General features: G+C 39.8%; 2 protein-coding genes across 7 annotated transcripts in view; one reads left to right on the top strand and one right to left on the bottom strand.

The window, feature by feature from the left end:
• The window catches only part of LOC144989036 (NLR family CARD domain-containing protein 3-like), a 228,432-nt gene that overhangs the window by 78,880 nt on the left and 125,089 nt on the right, over nt 1–24,463 (bottom strand). The gene's annotated exons all lie outside the window — the stretch shown is intronic.
• LOC144989114 (uncharacterized) overlaps nt 1,355–24,463 on the top strand; it is a 79,332-nt gene continuing 56,223 nt past the window's right edge. Inside the window, exons 1-3 of one of the 4 annotated variants that reach the window (XM_078941154.1) lie at nt 1,355–2,332; nt 8,100–8,393; nt 10,988–11,440. In XM_078941154.1, coding sequence (XP_078797280.1) covers nt 2,161–2,332; nt 8,100–8,393; nt 10,988–11,440 — 919 coding nt within the window. In that variant the 5' untranslated portion in view covers nt 1,355–2,160. Of the gene's footprint in view, nt 2,333–8,099; nt 8,394–10,987; nt 11,441–18,816; nt 22,385–22,491; nt 23,019–24,463 lie in introns of those variants that run through there. The other 3 variants (XR_013653268.1, XR_013653269.1, XR_013653270.1) reach the window with 3 other exon arrangements.

Raw genomic sequence — 24,463 nt, 5'->3', positions numbered from 1 at the left:
CAACAGTCACAGTGATGGTGAGGAGGAGGAGCTAAGACTTCCAAAGTCACGTGACTGTGGGAACATCTGGACTTCCTGCTGCAGCTGCAGACCTTCACGTGACTGTGGGAGCTGCAGCAGCTGCAAACATCTGGACTTCCTGCTGCAGCTGCAGACCTTCATGTGACTGTGGGAGCTGCAGCAGCTGAGCAGCTCAGCATCTCTGCAGACTCAGACGGAGCTCAGAGCTTCTGAAAGGAAATGACAGAGTTGTAGGAGTTTAGTGGCTGAACTTCTTGTAGGTCCTGCTTGGTTCCGGTTGTTGCTGGTGGTGGAAAGAGCTCCTGCAGACCTCTTTGCTGTTGGAAGGATCTTCTGTCTGCAGACTCTCTGATGCTCCAGCAGGAGGCGCTGCAGTGTGCTCCTCCTCATGAGTCCTGAAGCTGCACCGTCAGCTGCAGAGCTTCAGAGCTGCTTCTTCTCAGACCACTTTCTTTGGTTCTAATGTTTTATTATATTATAGTTATTATTATTTATTAATCCTAATTAGTTTTCCTCTTTCACATGTGAGCATTTATGGTGTTTACATGTATAAAGGGTACAGCTAAAAAAATGTACTGATTTAAAAAAGGAAAAACATTGTGGCTTAAACAAACAAAATAATGCTTTATTAATAATTATTATTTATTTTAATTTGGTAGTAGGATCAAACAAAAGGAAAAAGAGAACAATGTTTGTCAGAAGTAAAGATCCACCTCTATTATTATGTTTTTAATTTTAAAATTGTTCAAAATTTGATGACACTTAAAATAAACAAAGTCAATGCAGAAAGTAAATCAGATGGATGATCAGAATCAGAATTACTTTATTGATCCCATACGTGGAAAATTTGTTTGATATATTCATATATAATATAATATTTAAACTATTTTTTTCCAAAAACCCTGAAAGGAGGTGATTTCACTTTTCCTACTAATAGTTTAGGTCATAATTTTCAGATTATTGCATATTTCCGTTCGTGAGGACCTGTGTTGTCCAGGAAATATATTACTCTTCTTTTTCTTTCGGTTAAATAAGCCCAAGAAGACCTGGCTGCAGACATTTCTGTTTTTGGCATTCTTCCAAAATTGCATTTTCATGCAAAAAATCTTTTATTGCGTGTGGTATCGCATAATAAGCCAGAAAATACTGTTCTTAATATCCTTATATTGCAAGGAAAGTTTTATATACACAAAAATACATATTTGAAGACCAAACCACTTTTTATAACATTTCATAAAGAGCACTATTTTTACTTTCAATCACTGCATTACATGAAAAAGAAGAATGGCTTGAAATTGATTAGTTTTGTTCAGAAATACAAACTTCATGAGTACCCCTAACCAGTATTAGACCATATAGATTGGTTCTATGTTCTTTTATTTTTATTTTACTTATTTGCTTTTATTTATTTGTGTCCTATGTTCATTATCTTTTTGTTTTTATTTCCTTTATTCTTTATTTTCTATGTTAATATGTTTTATTTGGCAATGTTGATTACATGGTTATTGTTCGTATTTAATGTATGTTACCTCAATTGTTAATAAAGTTAAAAAAAAAACCTGGCTGCAGACGACAAAATGGCGACTAACATCATTAGCCGGAACCGGAAGGCACGTCCCGTTCCCACGTCTCCATTTAGGTTGCTCTTTTTCTGGTCGAAAAAGATTATTGACAGAATAGTTTTGTTTAATGAAAACTGCCACTTTTTCTTTTATTTGCCAGTAAGGGTGAAAAAGAAGCGATTTCATGCCGCCATCGACATCATTATGTGAGCGACAGATAACACTCCAGACCAGCTGGTGGCGCTAAAGCACCATGACGCTGTTAGCCAAACAAAGAAGAACAGCACGAGGCGCTAGCAGCGTTAGCTTGTTAGCAGGCTAACAGCGTTAGCTTGTGTTCAGAGGTCGGTGGTGTTTTGTTGGGACGTTTGTGAGGTTTTTGGACAGAAAGGACGATACGTGGTTCGTGTGGGAACTCTCAGCATTTTCCAAAGTGTCGTAAATGAGTGAAGAAGTGTTGAACGGAAAGACAACGTGGATTGCTGTGATTGTGAGACTAGCAGATGATCGATCGGAGCTGCAGTGAAGAGGACGGCGGTGTTTGTGGGAGTTGGAGCTGAAGATCGGAGCAGGAACCATGTCTTCCCTTCAGTCTCTGAGAGAGTTGATCAGCGAGCGACTAGCTGCTGCTGCTGAAGAAATCTGCAGACTCTGTGAAGGAACCATCGTCCAGTACGAGGAGGAGCTCTGTCGTCAGCGCAGACTGCTGGATGTCATCTGGAAACCACAGCTGCAGCTCCACCACATAGGTATGTCACCTTCATCACAGAAACAGAGAAGCTCTTAGTTCATCTCTCACTGATTTCTCCTTCAGATTTGGGTTTTATTGAGTCTTTTTCAGCAGCTGATTCCCTCAGGTTTCTTTAGTGGATATCAGGGGTTTGACCTTTTCCTAACACAGTTGGACCACAAGACAAAATATTTTAAGACCCAGTCAGAAAAAATGTGACCACACATGATAGAACAATTCTGAACAAAATAACAAATAAAATTAGCTCAATAGACTTAAAATTAAACAAGTTATTAACATTTTAAGTCTTAATGATTTCTATTGTTTTGTGAATAGAAAACAATGGGAACACTTGGTAATTACAGGAACAAAACATTAAAATAAGCAAAAATGTTTTTTCTTCTTCTAGATATCACATCTTCCTCCCTATTTTTGTTCCAAACACTCCAATTTTCACAGGACATTCTTAGGGTGCTTCAGCAAGTTTGTAACATTTTTTAACTGATTAATATAATTAGTGTAATTCATTTATTGGTACATTTATTCAACATTTAAGTCATTTTTTTTCCTTCTCTAAGGCAATTTAAGAGAGTAAAACACACACATTTCAAGTGAATAAACCTTTGCTTTTTAGTTTCATTAGCCATCATCCAAACATCCACAATACTCAATAACCCAGCAACAGTCATGAACTTTCAATGATGATGATCTCCAGACTTCCTTCCATCAGTTTGTAGCTCTACACAGCTTCATCTCCATCATAAATTACATTAAACCAGGATGGAAGTCCAGGAACTTTGGAAATAATTTTTCCAATGTAGACTTCACCATCTGCAGATGAGTGGCGTACTCCTTTACCTGGTAAGGATGGGATGGTCCTTTTTTCTTGGGCACACTTGGAGACACTCTGAGAAGAACCTGCAGCCACAGCAGATTGGATGAGAAACATTAAGTTATCTTTAAGTTCAGTCCATGGCTTACTTCTAGCTCTCCCTGTACTGTCTATTCTGGAAACAATGAAAACATCCTTCCTTCCCCTGGGGTCCTGCTGCAGCACTTCCTGCTGGAAATGAAGCTGATTTGTTAGAGCTCTGAATCTCTCAGCATCACCGTCACACTTCTCCATGTTACTATCATCTTTCTCTGATTGCCAAAGACCTGCATCAATGATTATTTCAGTCAGGTTGTTCTTCTTTTCAAATGTTTTCTCCTGCTTTCTGCCAAAGCCTCCACTGCTTTTAGTTGCTTCTCTTCATGGCTCTCTGTGATGCTGGCCTCCCTTACTTTGGATTTAGCCTCCAGCTCCTTTCTTCTTTTTCTTACATCACCTAGTAGTTGTTCCAGCTTTTCAGGAGATAACTGAGACATCCACTCTGATGTCTTATTGTAGGAAGACATCAGATATGCTTCATTTGTAACAGCTGATGCATTAGGCCTATGGTGAACAAGATAGTCTAACACACTGAATATCCTTTCTGGATCCTTGTTGTGTTTTGGAGCTGCTTTAGTTCATCTTCTCACATGCTCTCCTGCATCCCAAATTTCCCCCCAGGGAGATGTTCCTTGACAGACTTTTCCAAATAAGTTTTGAGGGCCAGCAGTACTGGTTGGAGCAACTGACCACAAAGTTCATCATAATCACTTTTCTTGGTGAGAGATGGAAAAACTTCCTCCTTTTCAATGAGGTGGTCTGGAAACAGACGTTCCTCCTGCATGAAGACGAAGAGAGAGTCTTCATTCTCAGAGTACTCTCCAAGGAAATCCACCAAACTTTTGTAGTAGGTGTTCAGGTCAAGGATGTGTCCATCTCCTTCTGTTAGACCACAGTGGAGGGGTGACAAGTGGAGTCCTGCACAGGACTATTGTCTTCATCCCGCCTGCACCCGCAAAACTCTGAGGATTTATTCCCGCACAGTAACAGAGATGCATTGATTTTGTGTCGTCTCCCGTCCTGCAGGAAAAATCCACGTATTTGTAATGATATTATTACAGAGATTCATGCCCCTCCAGCCTCATCTTTTCATGCATTCCTCTTTTGTGTAATGTGTAATTATTAAATCTATTTTCACTAATATGTTGTTCACTGAAGGTCACACGTTCCCAGATGTTCTTAGGGAAAGTGGGTTCTCCTCGGCTCAGGGAGGTTCTGATAGAGTGATGTTTGGCATTTCAGGTTCTGATGGTTTTGGAGGAGGTTCTGCCTTCGGTTTAGATTTACGGAGAGTTTTACGGTCAGCCTGCAGCTTTGCTCTGAAACGGTGAAAGAGAAGAAAACTCTTCTTTTTTCATGTCTCTCCATTCAGCAGCAGCTCACTGACGCGTAGACTTGATGACTTTTGAGTGACAGCTCAGAGGGATGGGATTCTGCTTCTTGCTGTAAAATGTGACAGTCTTTAATGATCCTCCCGTGTGTGCGTGAGTCCGCACGCAGACACACAGCCTGAAGCGCTGAACCAGCTGGTAAAGACGCAGGTCAAAGTCATTTGAATTTATGGAGGAAAAAATAACATTGTAATGGTTCAACAGAGCTGAAAATCTATGAATCCATTTTTTCCTGACGGAAAAATACTTTTTTTAGCTTCTCCTCTAATGACCGTTTTTTGTGCTCTCGTATTTTACGCGGGGGAAAAACTCTCAGCTCCAGAGGATATAAACAGGTGAACAGCTAGAGAGTCGTGGGAGGGGCTTTGGCTTCAAACTCTGTCAGAGATGGAAATACGGCGTCAGATTCAGACGCAGCTTTCACTGCAGGAGTTAAAGCAGAGACTCTCTGGGATGATTTAATGAACTCAAACATGGAAACATGATTACTAAGTAGAACTCTTCAAAATAATAAACCTGATCTCTCCACATTCTCCGTGTTCACCATGCATTGATACACACATGGCTCCATGTAATGATCAGACCATAACTTTAGCTGGTAGCTCCGCCCACACGCGACCGCGGTATCAGGCTTTAAAGAACACACTTTCTAAGAGGCGGGGCGGGGCGTTGCACACCCCCAACAACAGGTTTGATGACAGAGGCCATTAGGCGTCTCTGCCTGGTGCGTTCACTGAGCTTCAGTACATAAGACTCCAACAGCATGAACCTCTCTCAGCTGTTTATTTTCCTCCAAAATACCTTTTAACTTGTCTGACAGTTCATGTCATCCCTCACATTGCTCCTTTTCTTCTGCTTCAAATTGGAAGCGTGCTATCTTTGATTTTAATCTGCTAGACTCCAATGATAACCTTTTTACAGCATTTTTTCTTCTTCTAGCTTTTCTGTGAGAGACTCATTTTCAGTTTCAAGATGCTTTTTTTCTGAACGTAACTCCTTGATATTTTCACTGTGTCGTTCTGCGTGTTTGGTTTTGTTGGGGGATTGTCTCTCCTTTTTCAGCTGCTTATTGAATCATCAAGGATCAAATATTCCCGGTTAGGTACAGTATGTAAAGAATTATTCCTTTCTGTTGACCGCTGGCCAAGAACATTTGGACGAATGTATGGTCTCAAATTCCATTCATCAAGATTGCTGTTTTTCCCAAAATCTTCTTTTTCACAAAGGAGTCTCTTCCACTTCCTGTCCAAGTTTTTCTCTGTAATATCTGGTGCATTTTCTGGGATTAAACATCTCATCCACCTGAGGGCATCTTTGTTTGAAGATGTCAACCCTTTCTTTTTCAGTTGGCTTAGTTGACATATGTTCCTATTGAAGATCTGCCTTGGAGCTCTGACAGTTTGCTCTGACTTGAGTGCTGCTAAGATTCCCTCTGATAGATCTACATGCAGCCCTGATGAAGCCATCTGAAAAAAGACTAACATTCCTTCAAAAATGGCTCAAATCAAGAAAAAAAACTTTCAACAGTTTTCTTATATTTGCTATTTCTTCTTTAAATATTACCTTAAAATCTTTGAGAAGATGAAGCCACTACCACACCTGGCAGGGAGAAGTTGAAAGAGTCTTGTTGATTCTTGAGTCCAGACAAAACATGCCACTCACAGAAAAGTGTCACTAAGATTAAAAGTAATAAGTTAGATCTGAAGTAACTGGGAATAATGGCATTGTGTTGTTGCATAAATAATTACTTTGTGGGTGTATTTTTGCTTTGATACATAACTTTTTAAAAACCATGGTGGAATCAGAACATGGGATTTTATTAAAAAATGTCATCACATTCTGCCTGTACTTTCACACGGTTAAATTAAATAGCACAAAAATTGTAAATAGCAAACATTTTTACCTACATTAACAGGTAACCCTTAATAAAAAAAAAGTGTTTTTCTAGATATTTTCTGACAACTCTCTTAAATCAGTGATCAGTTTAACTTTGCTCTTGTAATACAGTTTTACTGTACAAGTGAGAAAAATAACAATGTGCCTCTTTTAGCAAATGATTGCTCATTGTCGATTATTAACATAATTCTTTTAGATGTTTCTATAGAGAATTGAGTCTGTAAAATCGAATTCTGGGGGTTTTCTCAATGTTTAGGGTGGGCTTTGGGAGATTTTAATCACCTTGTAAGTTTCATGACGCTGGGAGATCGACCCAAAATCAGAAAAAAAGCTGCGGTTGGATCACAAAAATGTCCAGTAAATACACTTTACTTTTCTGAATGAAAGCTTAAGTAGACGCTATTCCAAAATGCACCGCGATGCATATATTAACTACATAAACTTTTCAATGCGGAAACCAAGTTTTTCAATGGCAGACTGAACATGCGCGAACGGTATGCACAGTGACACGCTTTGCGGTCCCTACTGTTATTCTCTTTTATGGTAAAAACCACAAGAAACAATTTTGCACACAACCTATAGTTTGGCAGACATTGTGTGCCAAAATCTACGATTTAATAATTCACGGTTTTTAGGAAAATTAATTTTTCTAGACTGATTTCCATTAAATTTCACACACATTCCGCTAATTTCAGTCTTCAAACACCTCAGGAGTTTTGTCGAACTTTGACCTCAGGAAGAAGCCGCCATCTTTGATTTTTAAAAACAGCACCTTTAGTATCAGATACTTACAAGAACTTGTCGTTGGGATTTTTATTGATTGTCTCGTAACTTTTTTGGGCATCAATGGCAAGCTACTGTTGTAAACTACTAAGTTGTAGATTTTGAACGTGTAGTGAGCTCGCTAAAGGGGCACACTCATATTACTCCTTTATTTTTCAAAGAGTTTTTCTGAGTCAGTTTATGATGCTGATAGCTATGCTAGCACTTGTAGCCATGTTAGCATAACTAGCATAGTCAGCATAGTTAGTATCTTAATCAATGAGGGCTTCTGAGTTAGTTGAGAAGGAGGAGTTAAATGTGCGTAGTGGCTGCTCAGGAAGCGGGGTTTGGTCAAAGGTGGGTGCTAAGAGTGGCGGTGGTGCCTAGACTCAGGCGGCGAGGACGACAATTGGGCATAGATGCAGGTAGTGAGGGCTGGTGGAGCATAGAGGTGGGCGGTGAGGGCAGGTAGCGCGGGCAATACAACGCCACTCACAACTTTAATTTGCAATTTCATATTCTTAAAAGGATTAAGAAAATTGATTTATTTCCATTCAGCAGGTTATGGACTGACAGCTCTTCTCGTAGGGGGGAGGTAGTTGGGGCCTTTTGTAAAGCTGGGATACAGAAAGAACTTTTTATTTAAACCACTTCATGACACCCTTACAAGGAAGTTTACGTTACAAACAATGGTCCTTCAGGGGCTCCTCCTCCAAATATCCTGAAAGAGACTATTACATTTGTATTGGCGTTTTTACAATACATTCCTCAAAACATAAAAAAGGCGTCTTCTTTTGTTTTTGCAGGCCTCCCCCAGCATTGGCTGACTGAAGAGGTCAGTCTCTGCAACCCACAAAGGAACTTCAGATTGGAACCGGCGGAACCAGTTTTGAGGGTTCAGTTGGAGCTAAAGATGGGAGCAGGAACCGTGTCTTCCCTTCAGTCTCTGAGAGAGTTGATCAGCGAGCGACTAGCTGCAGCTGCTGAAGAAATCTGCAGACTCTGTGAAGGAACCATCGTCCAGTACGAGGAGGAGCTCTGTCGTCAGCGCAGACTGCTGGATGTCATCTGGAAACCACAGCTGCAGCTCCACCACATAGGTATGTCACCTTCATCACACAAACAGAGAAGACCTTTGAGCTTCATGCTTTTCTTTTTGGGGACCCGTCTGTCACTCAGTGGTGGTTCTACATTAACTTACTACCCGGGCGAGGAACCCCCTCTCTTCCCGCACATATAGAAATTTGATGACTTCCTTTTGTGTTTTTTTTATCTTTATTTTTCCATTTTACACAAAAAAAATCATAATTTTATAAACTACATGGGTGTCAAACTCCGTCACACAGGCGGCCTAAATCCAAAACACGCTTTGGGTTTTGGGCCGAACAAGAAACATTTACTGAAAACACTAAAACTAAACTTTTAAACTGAACTGAAAATGAATAAAAACAGAAAGGAATATCAATCCAGAAGAAATCAAGTTAAACCTTAAATAACATATAATATTTTGCTCTCCATAAAAATACATTGTCATAATTATACAAATATGAACATGCCGCATAACAAAGCCTGGAGATACAGGGGTTGACATAGCCCAGAAATTTGCACTGGCCCACAGGGCCAGTAGTTTTTGAAAAATAAAATCTTGAGGTCCGTACTGCTCGAAAAACAGGACCGGGCCAGCGGACAAACGGCTATGTCGAGCCCTGAGGTATGATCACCTTTAGCTCTTATAAAACATTAAAAACGTAACCATAGAACTCATCTCTGGGATTACTTCAAAAATATTTGGCATTTTCCTAATTTTGTGCAACACCAACAGTAAAAACTCAGCTCTTAGAGCTAATGGAAGAATTTCAAAGATTTCAGGTTAAAAACAAGCAAAGAGAAAACCGGGTCGACATTCTGGAGAAAAGACTGGATGATGTGGAACAACAAGTAAGGATGAATAATGTCATTCTCACTGGAGTACCCATCAAACCTGGAGCGAAGCTAAATGCAGCTGGAGCTAGCACTGCTAATGCTAATAGCGCTGACAGTCCCTCTTAAACTTAGAGCGGTGGAGAGACTCTGGAGCAGCAAATACATTCATTTCTCACATCTAAAGGGATTTCCCTGGATCTCAATACCATGGAGACCTGCCACCTGCTCCCCAGGAGAAAGGAGACGGATAAACCAGCGATCCTCATCAGGTTTGTGAATCAAAAACACAAGCTAGCTCTGATGAATCAACGTAAAAATCGGAAAGGATCAGCTGTTTATCTGAACGACCATCTGACCAGAAGGAATGCTGAAATCTCAAAACATGCACGGCTTCTCAGGAAGCAGAAGCAGATTGAGAACACTTGGGTTAAAGGCTGCAGGATTTACGTCAAACCACTCGGCCCACCTGACCGGTCCAAGGTTCTGGTTGTGAACACCATGAAGGACTTTGAGAAGTGTCTTATTTCGGTCGTCTGAAACAAAATGGAGTAATAAACCAAAGAGCCAAATAATTTCAAGAAATATGACGCCTGGATTCCTCATTTTCTCCAAAAATCTGAAGTGACCTGATTACTCAGCGGAGACTTCTGAACTGCAGACAAGTTGACCACAACTCGGCGCCGCTGATATCAGCTGAAGAAGGATATGGACCTGAATCTAATGTCTGCAGACATAACATGGAAGAGAACTAGAAACTCTGTTTAAACCCAGAAGAACAGCTGTTATTCAGCAGAAGAAGAAATGCCAACCTTGGACAATCGACAGATTATGGACCCTTTTATTTTACTTCACAGCATTACTTTATCATTAAAATATGTAAAAAAATAAATGAATAAATAAATAAATAAAAATACAAAAAATAATAAAAAAAATAATTAATCAATTAATGAAAATGGTTAAATTGATTGACTTTTATTGATATTACTTCATTTGATAATTTGATAAGTTGATTCATGATTTTTCCTAATGTAACATAATTTTGCACATATTTTTAACTTTTGATACTTGATGAAATTTTGCTATGAAAATTCCTGAAACAGTGTTATGTCTATTTTACTGATATAGTATTATTTTTTAATCAACGTTGTCAACATAACTCAATGGAAATCCAAAATACTTCCACAACAGCGACTTCCGTGAAAGACGAGGGGATTCGAGTTCTGTCGATGGGTCTCCATGCTATCTTTTGAGTGGCTGTTAAAGAAGGTTGACTTGCAGCACTTCTTTTTTTAAAAACTTTATTAACAATTAGACTCACAGCACTTCAACACATGTTTTTTTCCGCTTGGCAAGTAACCAGATGCAGCATGGGGGCGTGGCAGCATCGACAATTCCATTTTTTTATTCGAAGTTCGAGACTGTGACTTAATTTCGATCGATTTCGATTTAAAGTCGAAATCGTGACACCCCTAATACAGAATAATAGAAGAACTTTAAATGTGACCTGTGTAAATCATTTAACATTTAATTTAAATTAAATATTGACACTTTTAATGATATATTTGCTATTTATTTCAAATTTTAAAGAATTAATGTCACATTTATTTAATTATTTAATGGCGTCTATATGTATTATTTCAATGAGTCTCTTGTGGTCCTCCAGACTCCTTAGACATTTTCTCCAATGATCACAGAGTTTATTGATGTTTGATGAAACCCATAACTCTTGGAAACGTATAAAAGGCTCCTTGTTGTGTTTGTGTTCCTGCAGGCCTCCCCCAGCATTGGATGACTGAAGAGGAAGATCTCTGCAACCAGCAGAGGAACTTCAGGGTGGAACAGGAGGAACCAGAACCTCCACAGATTAAAGAGGAACTGGAGGAACCAGAGCCTCCACAGATTAAAGAGGAACCAGGGGAACTCTGCATCAATCAGGATGAAGATCAGCTTGATCTGAAGCAGGAGACTGATACCTTGATGGAGATTCCTACTTATGAGGAAGATGAGAAGAGTGAAGCAGATCTAAACAATCAGCAGAGCTTTAATGTAACTGATAGTCAGGATGAAGAAGGAAACCAACATGAAGAATCAACATCAACTACAGATGAAGAGACAGAATCAACATCAACTACAGATGAAGAGACAGACCCACAGAACAGAGATCAGAGGAAGAGGAGGGACAGAAGTCATGTCCAAAGTGTGGCCAGCTCTCACATGTCAGCAGGTCAGTGTGACTCTGATCTTCATCTCCACACTATCGGTATGTTCACTTCAACAACGGTTCTATCTTGAGCTTCAAGCTCTCCAAACATGCAGTTCATCAACAGCGTGTCCTGGAAGAGTCTCTTCTGTCCCTTCCAGTTGAAAAGACAGAAGACATTGTTGGTCAGTGCAGCCCACAACATTCTTCAAATCAGATGATCTTAGTTAGTCCCTCCAGCTAACGACAAACAGGAAACCTTAACAGATCAAAGAGAAAATTGTTAGCAGATAAAAAAGTCCAATCTGTTTTGTCGTCTGTGGTTCTAAGTTTGTAGTTCAGTTCTTTTCAGCAGATTTCTCTGTCAAACCCAAAATCCATCTAAACCTCTTTGATGTCTCCATGTCTCCAATTCCAGACATTCAGACAGATTCTATTTCCAAAACGACATTTCAAGCTAAAACCCAAAGACAGGGTCCTGCTCATTGATCTGCAGACAGAAAAGATTCAAATCCCTCCAAATCCCAAATGGTTGGTTTGTCAGCTACGCGCAAAACAAGGAAAACGTGTCATTCATACTAACTGGCAGAATGCAGTAACATTAAACTTTCATATTAAGGCGGGGGCCGCAAAATATCATCTTGGAGGTCGCAAATAGCCTGCGGGCCGCGAGTTTGAGACCCCTGCTGTACACTCTGGCCCTGGTACACCAGCCGCAGGTCGGAAGAACGAATCAATAGTTTGCTTGCTCAAAGCTCAGACGCACATATCAGGTTATGATGATATTTGTCTCCGTTTCCTTCCCACAGATGTTTACGCACGCTCGATTATCTCAAGGCCCCTTCATGCATTTTAGCCACCTACAGTGGCTTTCCCTATTCTTCTCACAAGGGCTGGGCGATATGGCCTAAAAATAAAATCTCAGATTTTATTTATTTTTTATTCGATTTCCGATGTCCCCCCCCCCCCCCCCTAATCAAATGCAAGACAAATGTAACCCCCATTTCTGGGATAAATAATAAATAAATAAACACACTCTTGGAATCAAAGTTAAGCATAAGATTTTTCTTCTTCTCACTCCCTTTTTGGACTTGTTTAAATAATTTTGTCTTGTTTTTGTCTAATTTTTTATTCTACACTTGTTTTCACTTGTCCACAATAAAAAGGTTACTTCCTTACTTGAGGTCCCAGCTGTGTTTTCAGTCCCACTTTGTAGTGTAGACTAAGAGGAGACAAACATTCACCTTGACAGTAGCACCATTTTAAGGATTAACAATACAGCTCATATCTGGGGTCTAAGGTTTTAATTAAATTAAGAAATCCCGTCTTCTGCACAGAGATGATCATGAAGCAGCAGGAGTCATGGTAAACATTAATTCATTTAATCGATTTATCGCCCAGGCCTACTTCTCACACGCATTGGCCGCCTCACAGACAGGCATCACTCAATGAGACGCCAGTGTGTGCTCGCGTCTCATGAGTGTGTGTTAGCGTGTGCGCTCGCATCTCATTGATTATTTCACTGATCATTGACCTGCCCCTTCCACGTTTAATGTTTGAAATATACGGAGGGTGGGGGAGGCAAATTTACTGGTAGCACACTGAATGTAAAATTTAGTCGCACACTCTCAAATTTTGGTTGCAAATGCAACCATTTTGTCGCAGTCTGGAGCCCTGAAAGACAAGAAGCAGACATCAAGTCTAGAGTCTCCTATTTAAAACATAAAATCAATAGGAACACTCTTTCCACGGCTAATGTTTTTAACACGTATTAGCCTAATGCTAACCCTTTTTTCAGGTCCTTGCAGCCAAGAAAAAAGCACTGGCCATACAGATTAAAAAAATCATGAGTGAGCAGGCCCTTAATAATAATCATAACAGTAATAAAAGCACATTTAGAAGATTGTCTCCTGCAGCTTCCCGTTGATTTTGCTGTTACAGGACAGCTACAGCCCCATGAACAATACTAACAGACATTAAGTGTTTTTTTACTTTATTTGTGAGTCATATGATGCAGTTACATTTTTAAAATGAAAAAAACATTTATGTTAATCCACTTTAATTGTCAAATTAGATAAATCTAACCGAAATTCGCTACACATTTACTAAACAATTTTTTGAAAATGAAATGTTGAATACTATTTTCTTTATCATTTTAATTAAGTGACAGAATAAGCAGTGTTGAAGAAGAAAATTAAAAAGCGGTTTGGTGGATTGCTTTTTCTTTTTAGTTTCGAGTAAACAAATGCAGATTCATTTTGAAAATGAAAAAGCATTTCTGGTTTTGTCTTTTATTTTTAATTATGCTACACAAAAGCTACCATAGATAATATTGTCCGAAACAGAATTCATCGTACTGCTTTTGTCAGGAGTCACATCATCAATAAATACAAGAGAACCAGGTCCAATAGCAGCCATACATGCCCAGACCATGACATTACCACCACCATGCTTCACTGATGACATGGGATCATGAGCAGTTCCTTTACTTCTTATACTCTTCTCTTTCCATGACTCTGGTATAGGGCTGTGACGATAACCGCATCACCGCACTTTTTTTTTTTTACATTTTCAGTATAGTGTGTGATTGGAACTATAATAAACACATTAAACACATTCATCTTTGCTGATAATTTACTTTTTCTGCTAGTCCTGTGTTCAGACTTTCCTTCTTTCTTCCAGACTGTCTTCTCCTCCTCTCCCACCGTGCCTGTCACTCTCTCTCGTCTGCGCGCGCTCTCACTGCCTCTGCTGCACGTGGCTCCCTTTACACACAGAGGCGCGCGCTTTCAGAAGCACACATCCTCATTCTAAAGGCCCATACACACCGGGACGGATATTCGCCAGCGTTTTTCGCCACGTCTTTTGTGTTCACACCCAGACGATTTTCGCTGACGAGCCGAGCCAACATGCCATTTCATTCCCTGACATTAGATGGCGCTTAATGTAAAACAGAAATACTCCTGTACACAAGGTGGTCGCCTTTCACTCAGGAGAAGAGAGCCAGTATTTACGCGCTTGTCAGAATCATCCAAAGAAAACATGAATATTTCTAGCACCAGTAGCTCCAGCTCCGGTTCCAATGATGAAGAAATTATTGTTCTGTTGAATGATGAAAGACGCCAGAAAAGATGCATATTTTGGGTACATCCCATAGTTACGAGAAGAGAAGAACATGGTGAGTTTTATCGACTGGTACAAGAGCTGAAAATGCATCATGAGCGTTTTCGAGGATATTTTAGAATGTCCGTCATTATTTCTTTGCGGCAGTGTAGCCGCTACTTGGCGTCTATCTTCTTTGCTGGTATGTGTTCTCAGAAAGGCAGTGTTGTGTTTGAGCGCCCCCAAGTTGTGTTTTACTGTAACTTCAGAAGCTCCAGACACGTGTGCAAAAGCGCCATTCTCATTGGTTGTATAGTTTTTGACGCAGCGCGTCAAACCAAAAAAACGAACCCGAGGCGTTTTTTTAAAAGTGACGCTTTGACGTGTGCCGTTTTTTCGCGTCGGTGTGCACACTCACATTGGTGCCCTTTGTTTAGTCAGGAGGCGTTAAACGTCTGCAACTATTATGTGCAGCGCAAAGTTAACATGTCTGTATAAACAAAGGCGGAGCCTCCTGCCCCGTGTTATTCATGGGTGTCAGGCTTCATGGCTACCGGAAAGGTGACAGTGTCTGCAGTCTGTTTATTACTGGGAAATATATAATATTCTGAGAAGATGTCTGTACCAAAGAGTACAGGTGACACTCGCGTGCAGCTACAGAGCAGAAGAATCAACACGCACCAATAACACACGTGTGCGCACCTTCCTACACAAGACGCTCTGTGCTCACACACAGTCAATCTACAACACCTATAGTTAGTAGTTAGTTCACAAGCTAGATGGGTTGTTGTTAGTTGTTACTGTTATTTGTTAATAAAGAATAATGCATTATAATTTTATTTATTTCCGATGCGGCCGCCGGGGGATTTGGTGTTTTTTTTATTTTATTTTTTATCTTGGTCTCATCTGTCCATAGGATGTTGTTTCAGAACTGTGAAGACTGTTTTAGATGTTGTTTGGCAAACTCTGGTCTGGCCTTCCTGTTTTTGAGGCTCACTAAGGTTTTACATCTTGTGGTAAACCCTCCATTTAGGGAGTTTTCTTCAACAGGGACAGAATTATTCCTTCATCCACCTCAGTTTTTTTCTGTAATCTCCCAGGTCGTTTGCCGTTGCTGAGCTCCCGGTGCATTTCTTCTTCTTAAGAATGTTGTAATTGTTATAAGGAGGGAATAACACACACCTGGCCATGGAACAGTTGAGACTTACTTGCATTACTTTTGGTTTCTTAACAAGTGGGAGGCACATATGCAAACTGTTGTAATTCACACACCGCTCACCTGATCTGGAAGTAAATACCCTCAAATTAAAGCGGTCTAATTCATTGTGGTGGTTTATAGAACCATAAATGTTGGAATTGCTACTGTCCCAATATTTACAGACCTGACTGTATATCAGATTATTATTTTTGTTGGAATTAATTAATTATTTAGTGGAAACGAAAACCTTTTTTTTACTTGTCCTGTCCAACAGCTGGGCAAACAGATGAGAGCTGAAGGCCTCTTGTGTTGGACATATTTTGCTTTAACAACAGGGGTTATTAATCTTCAGACAAACCAAAGGTATGTCTGAATAAACCCCTTTTGGAATTGAGGCCAAACTTTATTAATTTCAATCATGTTTGAAAATCTTTGGTGTTGAACCGGACGGAAAAGAAAAGAAGGGAAGAAAAAGGGAGGGATGTTAGAGAGGAGGGGGGATAGGAGGGTGATAATAGGAAGGGGGGGGTAGAACCATGAAGCAGCCTAAAGCAACAACTTTACTGGATGTTTATCATTACGGTAAGGCTCAAGTGTAAAACAAATCTCAAAGGGCGGGGCCTGTCCACACACACATTCAGATGTTATAAACACACCTGTTAACTGCAAAGATGTCCACATGTCAACATGTACACAAAACATGCACACAATACAGATATTATTCACACACGCATACTCATGCCTTTAAACCAACTAGTGTGAAATATTTCATTCATTCAATCATGCAAACTATTAGTGCAAAGGTGAGCTAACACCTGTGCTCAGGTGAGTCTTTATGTTCTTCTAAATGGATGATGGAATGTGAAAAGGAGGGAGAGTGCCCAGCCATCCCCACCCCAAGACCCCCACCGCAGCAGCAGCGGCAGCCGGAACCCCCTTTTTTTTAACCCATGGCAGATCACGGGCTCCGTAGTAATTCATTACGTTACTCCATTACTGACAAAAGTAACTAAATTAAAGTAACTTGTTACTATGTAATTCATTACCCCCAACACTGTTTATTGTTAGTAGTCAAACTACGAGGAGCTGTCCAAAAGTCTATGCTAAAAAGCATAGACTATATCATCACTGGACATTAGAGTCACCCCCCCCCCCCCCCACTTCCAAATAGGAAGTAGCTGCTGTCGCCAAACTCCAATAGACCTCTATAGATAAATAGGCAGCTGTTACTCAGTCATTTTAAATAGACAGAATTACCATTCTTGCTGTGAAATTCTTTTCTTAATATCTTGTGGGTAATCTTAGTTTTTTTCATAACATTTTTTCTTTAGTGCCAGTTATTCAAGCTATAAACTGACCAATCAGGTGCCTCAGTAAAAGGTGTGGTGCCCGCTGGCCCCACCTCGAACGTTTGATTGACAGCTTCTTCCGAGCAGCTTTCAGTGATGGTGCGTGGACTTTGATCTAGCTTATCATGATTGGCAACTGGTTCTTCTAAAAACGTGACTCAGACCACCTGACTAATCACTGTTGTCTGGCTCAAAATGGTGATTAGATTTGTTGTTGTTATTGACAAAAAAGATTATATCAGAACATTACATTGTTGGCTTCAGTATCTTTTAGAGCTATTAAGCATTTTGGAACAATCATGAACCATATTTACAAAAAGTAATTAATTGACATACAGTTATCTTTGTTGTAGTAGGACTACAGGGTCATGATTAGTCAGTACAGAAAGTTTGGTGACAATAGCTTCAGTATCTTCAGAGCTATTGAGCATCTTTATTATGAGTCTTTTCTCTATTAAAATGTGATAAAATATAATAAATATTGACTTTTTTCACAAAGTATTGATTGTATCATGAATATGCTGACGATTCTTCATTACCATATAACTGTAGAAGTTCATTTGTTTTAGAGAGATGATTGATTTTTACTGAATGGTCTTTCCTCGGATATTGCACTTTGTTGACAACAGTCTCTTGGCAGCCGTCTCCCTGCCATGTCTCCGTTTACACCTCAAAGAGATCACTTCTCATTAAAAGTCAGGAAAAAAATATATTTTTTTCTTTTGAAATGTATTTGTAGTTCACTCAGTTGTAGTGTGCTGTGATTCACAGCAGCAGATTCAAGCCGTTGAAATCACTGATTTGAGGTTGGAACTATAATGAACACAAAATGGTAATTTGTCAGTTGTGACTTTTATTTGCCAAACTTTACAGCAGAAGATTTTCACACACAGATGCAGACCTTTGGTTTGCCACATTCTATTTTACAAGTTCTCACATTAAATCTTTAAACTCGTCCATTTTGACACATTTTTACTGTCTGCGCTGCCAGCAGCACCTCCAGGCTAACACGCACACATAAACACACCCACCAACACCACCACAGACAAGTTTCTGACCCCGATTGATGGGGCCCCAGACATCGGTCCTGGAGATGATTTCTAAATAAAATAAATACAATAACAGACATGTGAATGTAACTTTATTAGCAGCATATTCCTAACATAACACAGCTGGTGTTGGGCTGAAATAAGCCTCAGAGACTGTGTCAAACATTTACTATAGATGCCTGCATCTTTACTGTCAATAATGGCAATAATCTAAAACATTCCAATTGTTTTCAGACTTTTTTCCTTTTTGTAATTTCATATAAAAATAATTGGAGACAGAATCAGGTTAAAAGTACAATTTCTGTCAATCCCTCTGTCCCCTTTCTAATAAATCTATTTATTTCAGCATGATTTAATTTGAGTATACAGTTAAATGACATTAAAGACCTGTTTGTACCATTTATGAATTATTTATCTGCAAATTAATTTCCCTAAAAAACAAATAAAATATTATTTTCTTTCTATAACTGGTTCAGACTACAAGTTATTGACTGTAAAAGCTCTCCTCATATGGGGGAGGTGTAGGGGGCCTTTTTCAGCACAGTTTGATACTGTTGTGCTAAAGAAAACAAAAAACTTTTTTTTGATCAAAAGTTTTTTAATGTGCATATACTGAATGATACTGCAATCATTTGTATTGATAATTAAGAATAAATAAAGTCACCATAGTATTTAAAAGGACCTGTTCTTGTGTTTCTGCAGCTCTCCCCCAGTGTTGGATGACTGAAGAGGAAAATCTCTGCATCCAGCAGAGGAACTTCAGAGTGGAACAGGAAGAACCAGAACCTCCACAGATTAAAGAGGAACAGGAGGAACCAGAACCTCCACAGATTCAAGAGGAACAGGAGGAACCAGAACCTCCACAGATTAAAGAGGAACAGGAGGAACCAGAACCTCCACAGATTAAAGAGGAACAGGAGGAACCAGAACCTCCACAGATTAAAGAGGAACCAGAACCTCCACAGATTAAAGAGGAACCAGAACCTCCACAGATTAAAGAGGAACAGGAGGAACCAGAACCTCCACAGATTAAAGAGGAACCAGGGGAACTCTGCATCAGTCAGGAGGAAGATCATCTCGATCTGAAGCAGGAGACTGATACCTTGATGGAGATTCCTACGTATGAGGAAGATGAGAACAGTGAAGCAGATCTAAACAATCAGCAGAGCTTTAATGTAACTGATAGTCAGGATGAAGAAGGAAACCAACATGAAGAATCAACATCAACTACAGATGAAGAGACAGAATCATCATCAACTACAGATGGAGAGACAGAATCAACATCAACTACAGATGAAGAGACAGACCAGAACAGAGATCAGAGGAAGAGGAGGGACAGAAGTCATGTCCAAAGTGTGGACAGCTCTCACATGTCAGCAGGTCAGTGTGACTCTGATGTTAGAAAAAATCCCAAGAAGACAAATCTGGGTAAGAAATACAAACAATCTCCAATCAGGTCTGGTAAAAACTCAAGAATAATTACTAACCCGTCTGACTACATGGAAACTGGGTCTGATGAAAGATGTTATATCTGTAAAGAATGTGGTAAAAGCTTTTGTAACATATCTCTGTTCAGAATTCACACAAGAATCCATGCAGAAGATAAGAGATTTTCTTGTAAGGAATGTGACAATAGTTTTAATTACATATCTCATCTCAAAGCACACATGAGAACTCACACAGGAGAAATGCCTTTTTCTTGTAAAGAATGTAAGAAAAGTTTTAGTCGTATATCTTTTCTCCAAACACACATGAGAACTCACACAGGAGAAAAACCTTTTTCTTGTAAAGAATGTAAGAAAAGTTTTAGTGATGTATGTAATCTCAAATCACACATGAGAACTCACACAGGAGAAAGGCCTTTTTCTTGTAAAGAATGTAAAAAAAGTTTCAGTCAAATATCTCATCTCCAAACACACATGAGTACTCACACAGGAGAAAAGCCTTTTTCGTGTAAAGAATGTAATAAAAGCTTTAGTCGCAGATCTAGTCTCAAAACACACATTAGAATTCATACAGGAGAAAAACCTTTTTCGTGTAAAGAATGTAAGAAAAGTTTTAGTCGTATATCTTTTCTCCAAACACACATGAGAACTCACACAGGAGAAAAACCTTTTTCTTGTAAAGAATGTAAAAAATGTTTTAGTCAAATATCTAATCTCCAAACACATATGAGAACTCACACAGGAGAAAAGCCTTTTTCTTGTAAAGAATGTAAAAAAAGTTTTAGTTGTTCATCTGCTCTAAAAAAACACATGAGAACATGTAAGACTTTTTCTTGACAATGTAAGGATTTAGTGTAAACTCTAAATTCTAAACTTTTCTGATAAGAGGTCGATCTCTCAACCTCTGTACCATAATCGGAATCAGCAGAATACTTTATTTTACAGGGGGAAAGTTCTGCATCTCAGAAAAATTAAATATTTAAAAATAAGTTTTTAATGCTTAAAACTTCTGGGGAGAAACCCCAATGTTCTAATGAACTCCATAGCAACCTGAGCTTTCATTTCATGTACACAGAGCCACAGGCTGATGGCCTCCATATCATATTGATGCAGTAACTTCATTAGAGGGAGGCACAAGTGAGAATTGATCTGTAGAAATGAAATTGTCTACATTTAAAAAAAAAAAACTTTGGTTGTTTTGATGTATGATTTGCTACAGGAGGTCCTTTGTCCCAAAAGCAGTTAGACTATAGAATGACACAGTTTAGGACTGCTGAAACTGCTGTTGTATTTACTTATTTAGTTATGACGTGTACTTTTACTTCCACTTTTTATTGCTGTTTTAATTTTTACTGACTATTTTTACTGACTATTTGGTTTTCTAACTGCTATATTTCTTGTCTTGTCTTATCCTGACTTTCTTGGACAGCTTTTTTAGGTTTTCATCTTCTCTAAGCCACAAATATCTACAGCAAAGAAATAAATGATCAATACATTTTAATCTATGTGCAATGATACGAGACAATGAGTTTCACTGCTGACAAAATGTGCAAAAATTGTTCACAAAATGAATTATTTTAGATAATAGGAATGAGTTGTTTTGAATCATTAGAGCTAACATCTAGTAGAGTTAACATTTATTGAAGATGGGTATTGTTAATATTTGATCTATTAACTCCTCTTAATCTGCTGCTTTTCACTCTGGTACCTTATTAGTATTCTTTTTTCTGGTGCAAGTTTACACTAAAATAAAATGATCAATAAATACTGTTAAGATTTTTCTATCCTGGCTTTTTGTCTTCTATTTTCTTTATTTTTGCCTCTGAACATTGATTTGGAGGATTGTTCCAGGTAGGATCAACTCCACAGCTGCAGGGGGCAGTATAAGGAAAATGTGAATCCTAATCTATCAGGTAGATAGATGGGAAGAGGTATTTAACTAGGTGACGGTGTGCAGGTGGGGGTTTTGTCTGGCAGTCATGGTGAGCTGAACAACAAACATTTCAATGCTTGGATGACTTCAGCGACCCCATTGGTATGTTTATTTCAATTTCATTTATATTCTGATATTTGTGGGAACAATTTTCAATAGGGATGGGAATAGAAGCCTCATAGGGGTTCATGTAATTTTGCCAGAAAAATGAACTACCCATTCAGGGCTTCGAAACCACACAGAACAGCGGCATCTGGTGGTGGACTAGATGTATATCGACATGTTTCAACAAAGCTCCTTGGAACACTTCAATGTGGAAATGATGATGAAAAAACGTAAAACAGAAAAATTTTGTTAATGATGACTGAAGAAAAAGATGTATGCATTCTGTTTCTAATCTTTTACTACATTTAACAAATTAATGTTTAATTATACATTCTGTTAGAATAAATGTATACATAAGTTATCCTATATTTACTCTGAACTTTTTTAACTGTAAAAAGTGTATACTTGTCTGCGAGAAACAGCCCTGAGAAAGCGGGAAGAATTTTTTCTCTGCATTGAACTAGGAATTCACCTTTGACCTTTTGATCCTTGCCCTGAAGCCACAGGAGCTGACTGATGACCCTTGATCTGCAAAAAAGACCCTAATCCCCTGGGGGGAGTAGCAATCTCCTGGGAACGGATGTCTCTCTGTTTTATGACCATTGGGGGTTGTGTGTGTGTGTATGTGTATGTGTGTATGTTTACAACCACCTCCTTGTATGCTGTATGTTAGGTAACGCCCTGATTTTAAATAAAAGTGAGGAGGCAGACTCTTGAAAACTCAGAGCACACGTGGAATGGCTTGAGTATGTTCCTGTCTGCTCTCCTCGAGAAAAGAGATAAGTGAGTATGTGTCCTTTCTTCAAGCTCAAAAATAGTTACTAAGTGTTGGCTTAGTTGTAGACCTAACACATTCTCATATTGCTATCTGGACTTTTCACCCCGCTAATACAGAAGTGTTAGAGCAGAAGGCATATATATGCAGGCTGTGCTGTGCAGAGAGACGGGAAGCCACAGCGCAGCATGTTCAGAACAGGAAGTAGGGCCCCTCGTCTGCAGACAGAACTCAGATGTACATCATGCAGGTGTGAGGACATTTCCAGAAGCAAGCAAGAGGCCACGGTGTCTGACACCCACACACTCAACAAGTGTGAAATGCTACAGACTCGAACTGGTTGGAACCAGCCGGAGGGAGTCACAAAAAGGTCACTGGGTCTTCTCTAAAAACAGGAAGCCCACTGTTGGAGGCATATGCGGGCGACGCAACAGTTTACCCTATAAGGAATTGGACAGCCACCAGCAAAGGGGTTACGTCTGCCCACAGGAGGAGGAACTCAGAGCCGCTATAAAGACTTCTCCGTAGGAAGTCCCCGGCGCTTTTTCTCTTCTCTGCGGGGGCCCTGTTCTCAGCTGTACTTCTGTGTTTTTCTCTTGCTACTGTCTTAGAACTATTGTATCAGGGAATAAACTTCTAATCTTTACCGGTTCGACTTATGGTCATTTTCTCCTCGACTACTTGAACACGCAAAGGAAAAAGCTGCAAAACGGAAAGATATTTTTCCATCATTATTTAAAAAAAAAATCAAAACAACACAACATGTGACGCTTTCTGTGAGAAGTGCTTGACACAGCAAAATACATATCACATGAAGAAAAAAATACACGCAAAAAGAACATGTATAGTGCCAGACTCCAACCTAGAACCTCTGGATGTATATGCCACTGACTATTCCACTGAGCTGTCTCCATTCACATAAAAACAGCTTGACATCAGAGATTCATTCCAGTGTTTTTTTTCTTTTTGATACACAACGTTCATGATGTGTTTTATTAGGAAAAACCGAGTTGAAATGATCCTGAGCCACAGAAAGTTTTTAATAGGAAACATGTTAAAGTGCAATGAACTGACGCTGATTCTAATACAAGCGAAACAGTAGAACTGGTCAGGAAACGCTCAGGATTCATTTCGCATTTCTATTGAATAGCACGCCCAACTGTTCAAACACAAGTGACATCTGAACCGTGGTTCGACCAAACGAAGCATTTGGCGCGTCATACATCATCAACCACGTGATCTGGGCTAGTTGACACACACCCCGAAACATTGTGCCGAAACACTCTGTTTCATGAAGGTGAAGCGCCGTGTCAAACGGGCCATCCCTAATTTTCAACAAGTGAAATAGTTAAACCACACAATATTTGCAAAAGTTTAAAGTAACAGTACCGGGGATCACATCACATCTGAGCCAGGGGGTGTCCGTGTCCCTGTGGTGTGGGTTCTGATCCTTGCCCCTGAGTGCCGGCCCTCGCCAAGTTTCCAACTGTGGGCGAGCCTGGTCGGACCATGTTTACAACACTTCCTGTGGACCCTCTCTTCTCCTGTGTGCCCTCCTCCTGGGTGGGGGCGGCTGGCCTCTGCCTCGCTCCTTCCTGGACCAACCGTGGGCCGGGTGGGTGGCTGCATGGAGCGCGGAGCGGGTCTCCCGTGGGGGGTTTTGGCTTATACCAGGGGTTGGGGCGGGGAAATGCCCAGAGCTCCTGGGTGGTGATGAGGTGCGCGTCTGGGGTTGTTGGCACTCTTCTGGGGCGGGGCCCTGCATTGGGCCCTCCCGGAACGGCGGGGGGCTGCTCTCTGTCCAGGGAGTCAGTGCAGCTGGATTAATAACGGAGTGACGTGTGAAAACTTAGATGATTTAGTTAAAAGCCTTGCAGCAGCGTTCTGGAAAACCTGGAGCCGTTCTAGTGATTTTTTTTCTTAAACATGTGAAGACGGAGTTGCAATAGTCAAGACGAAATGTAATAAAAAGGTGGATGAGCATCTCCAACTCGGAACGCAACACAATTGGACTCAGTTTTGTAATGTTTTTAAGATGAGAAAAAGAAGAACGTACAAGTGACCCGACAGGGGAGTCAAGGGATAAAACAC

This window comes from Oryzias latipes, chromosome 2 (assembly GCF_053564925.1).
Source record: "Oryzias latipes strain Hd-rR chromosome 2, Olatipes_Hd-rR_3.1".
NCBI classification, from domain to species: Eukaryota; Metazoa; Chordata; class Actinopteri; order Beloniformes; family Adrianichthyidae; genus Oryzias; species Oryzias latipes.
Note: the sequence above shows the minus strand (reverse complement) of the source record. Positions and strands in the feature narration are given on the sequence as shown.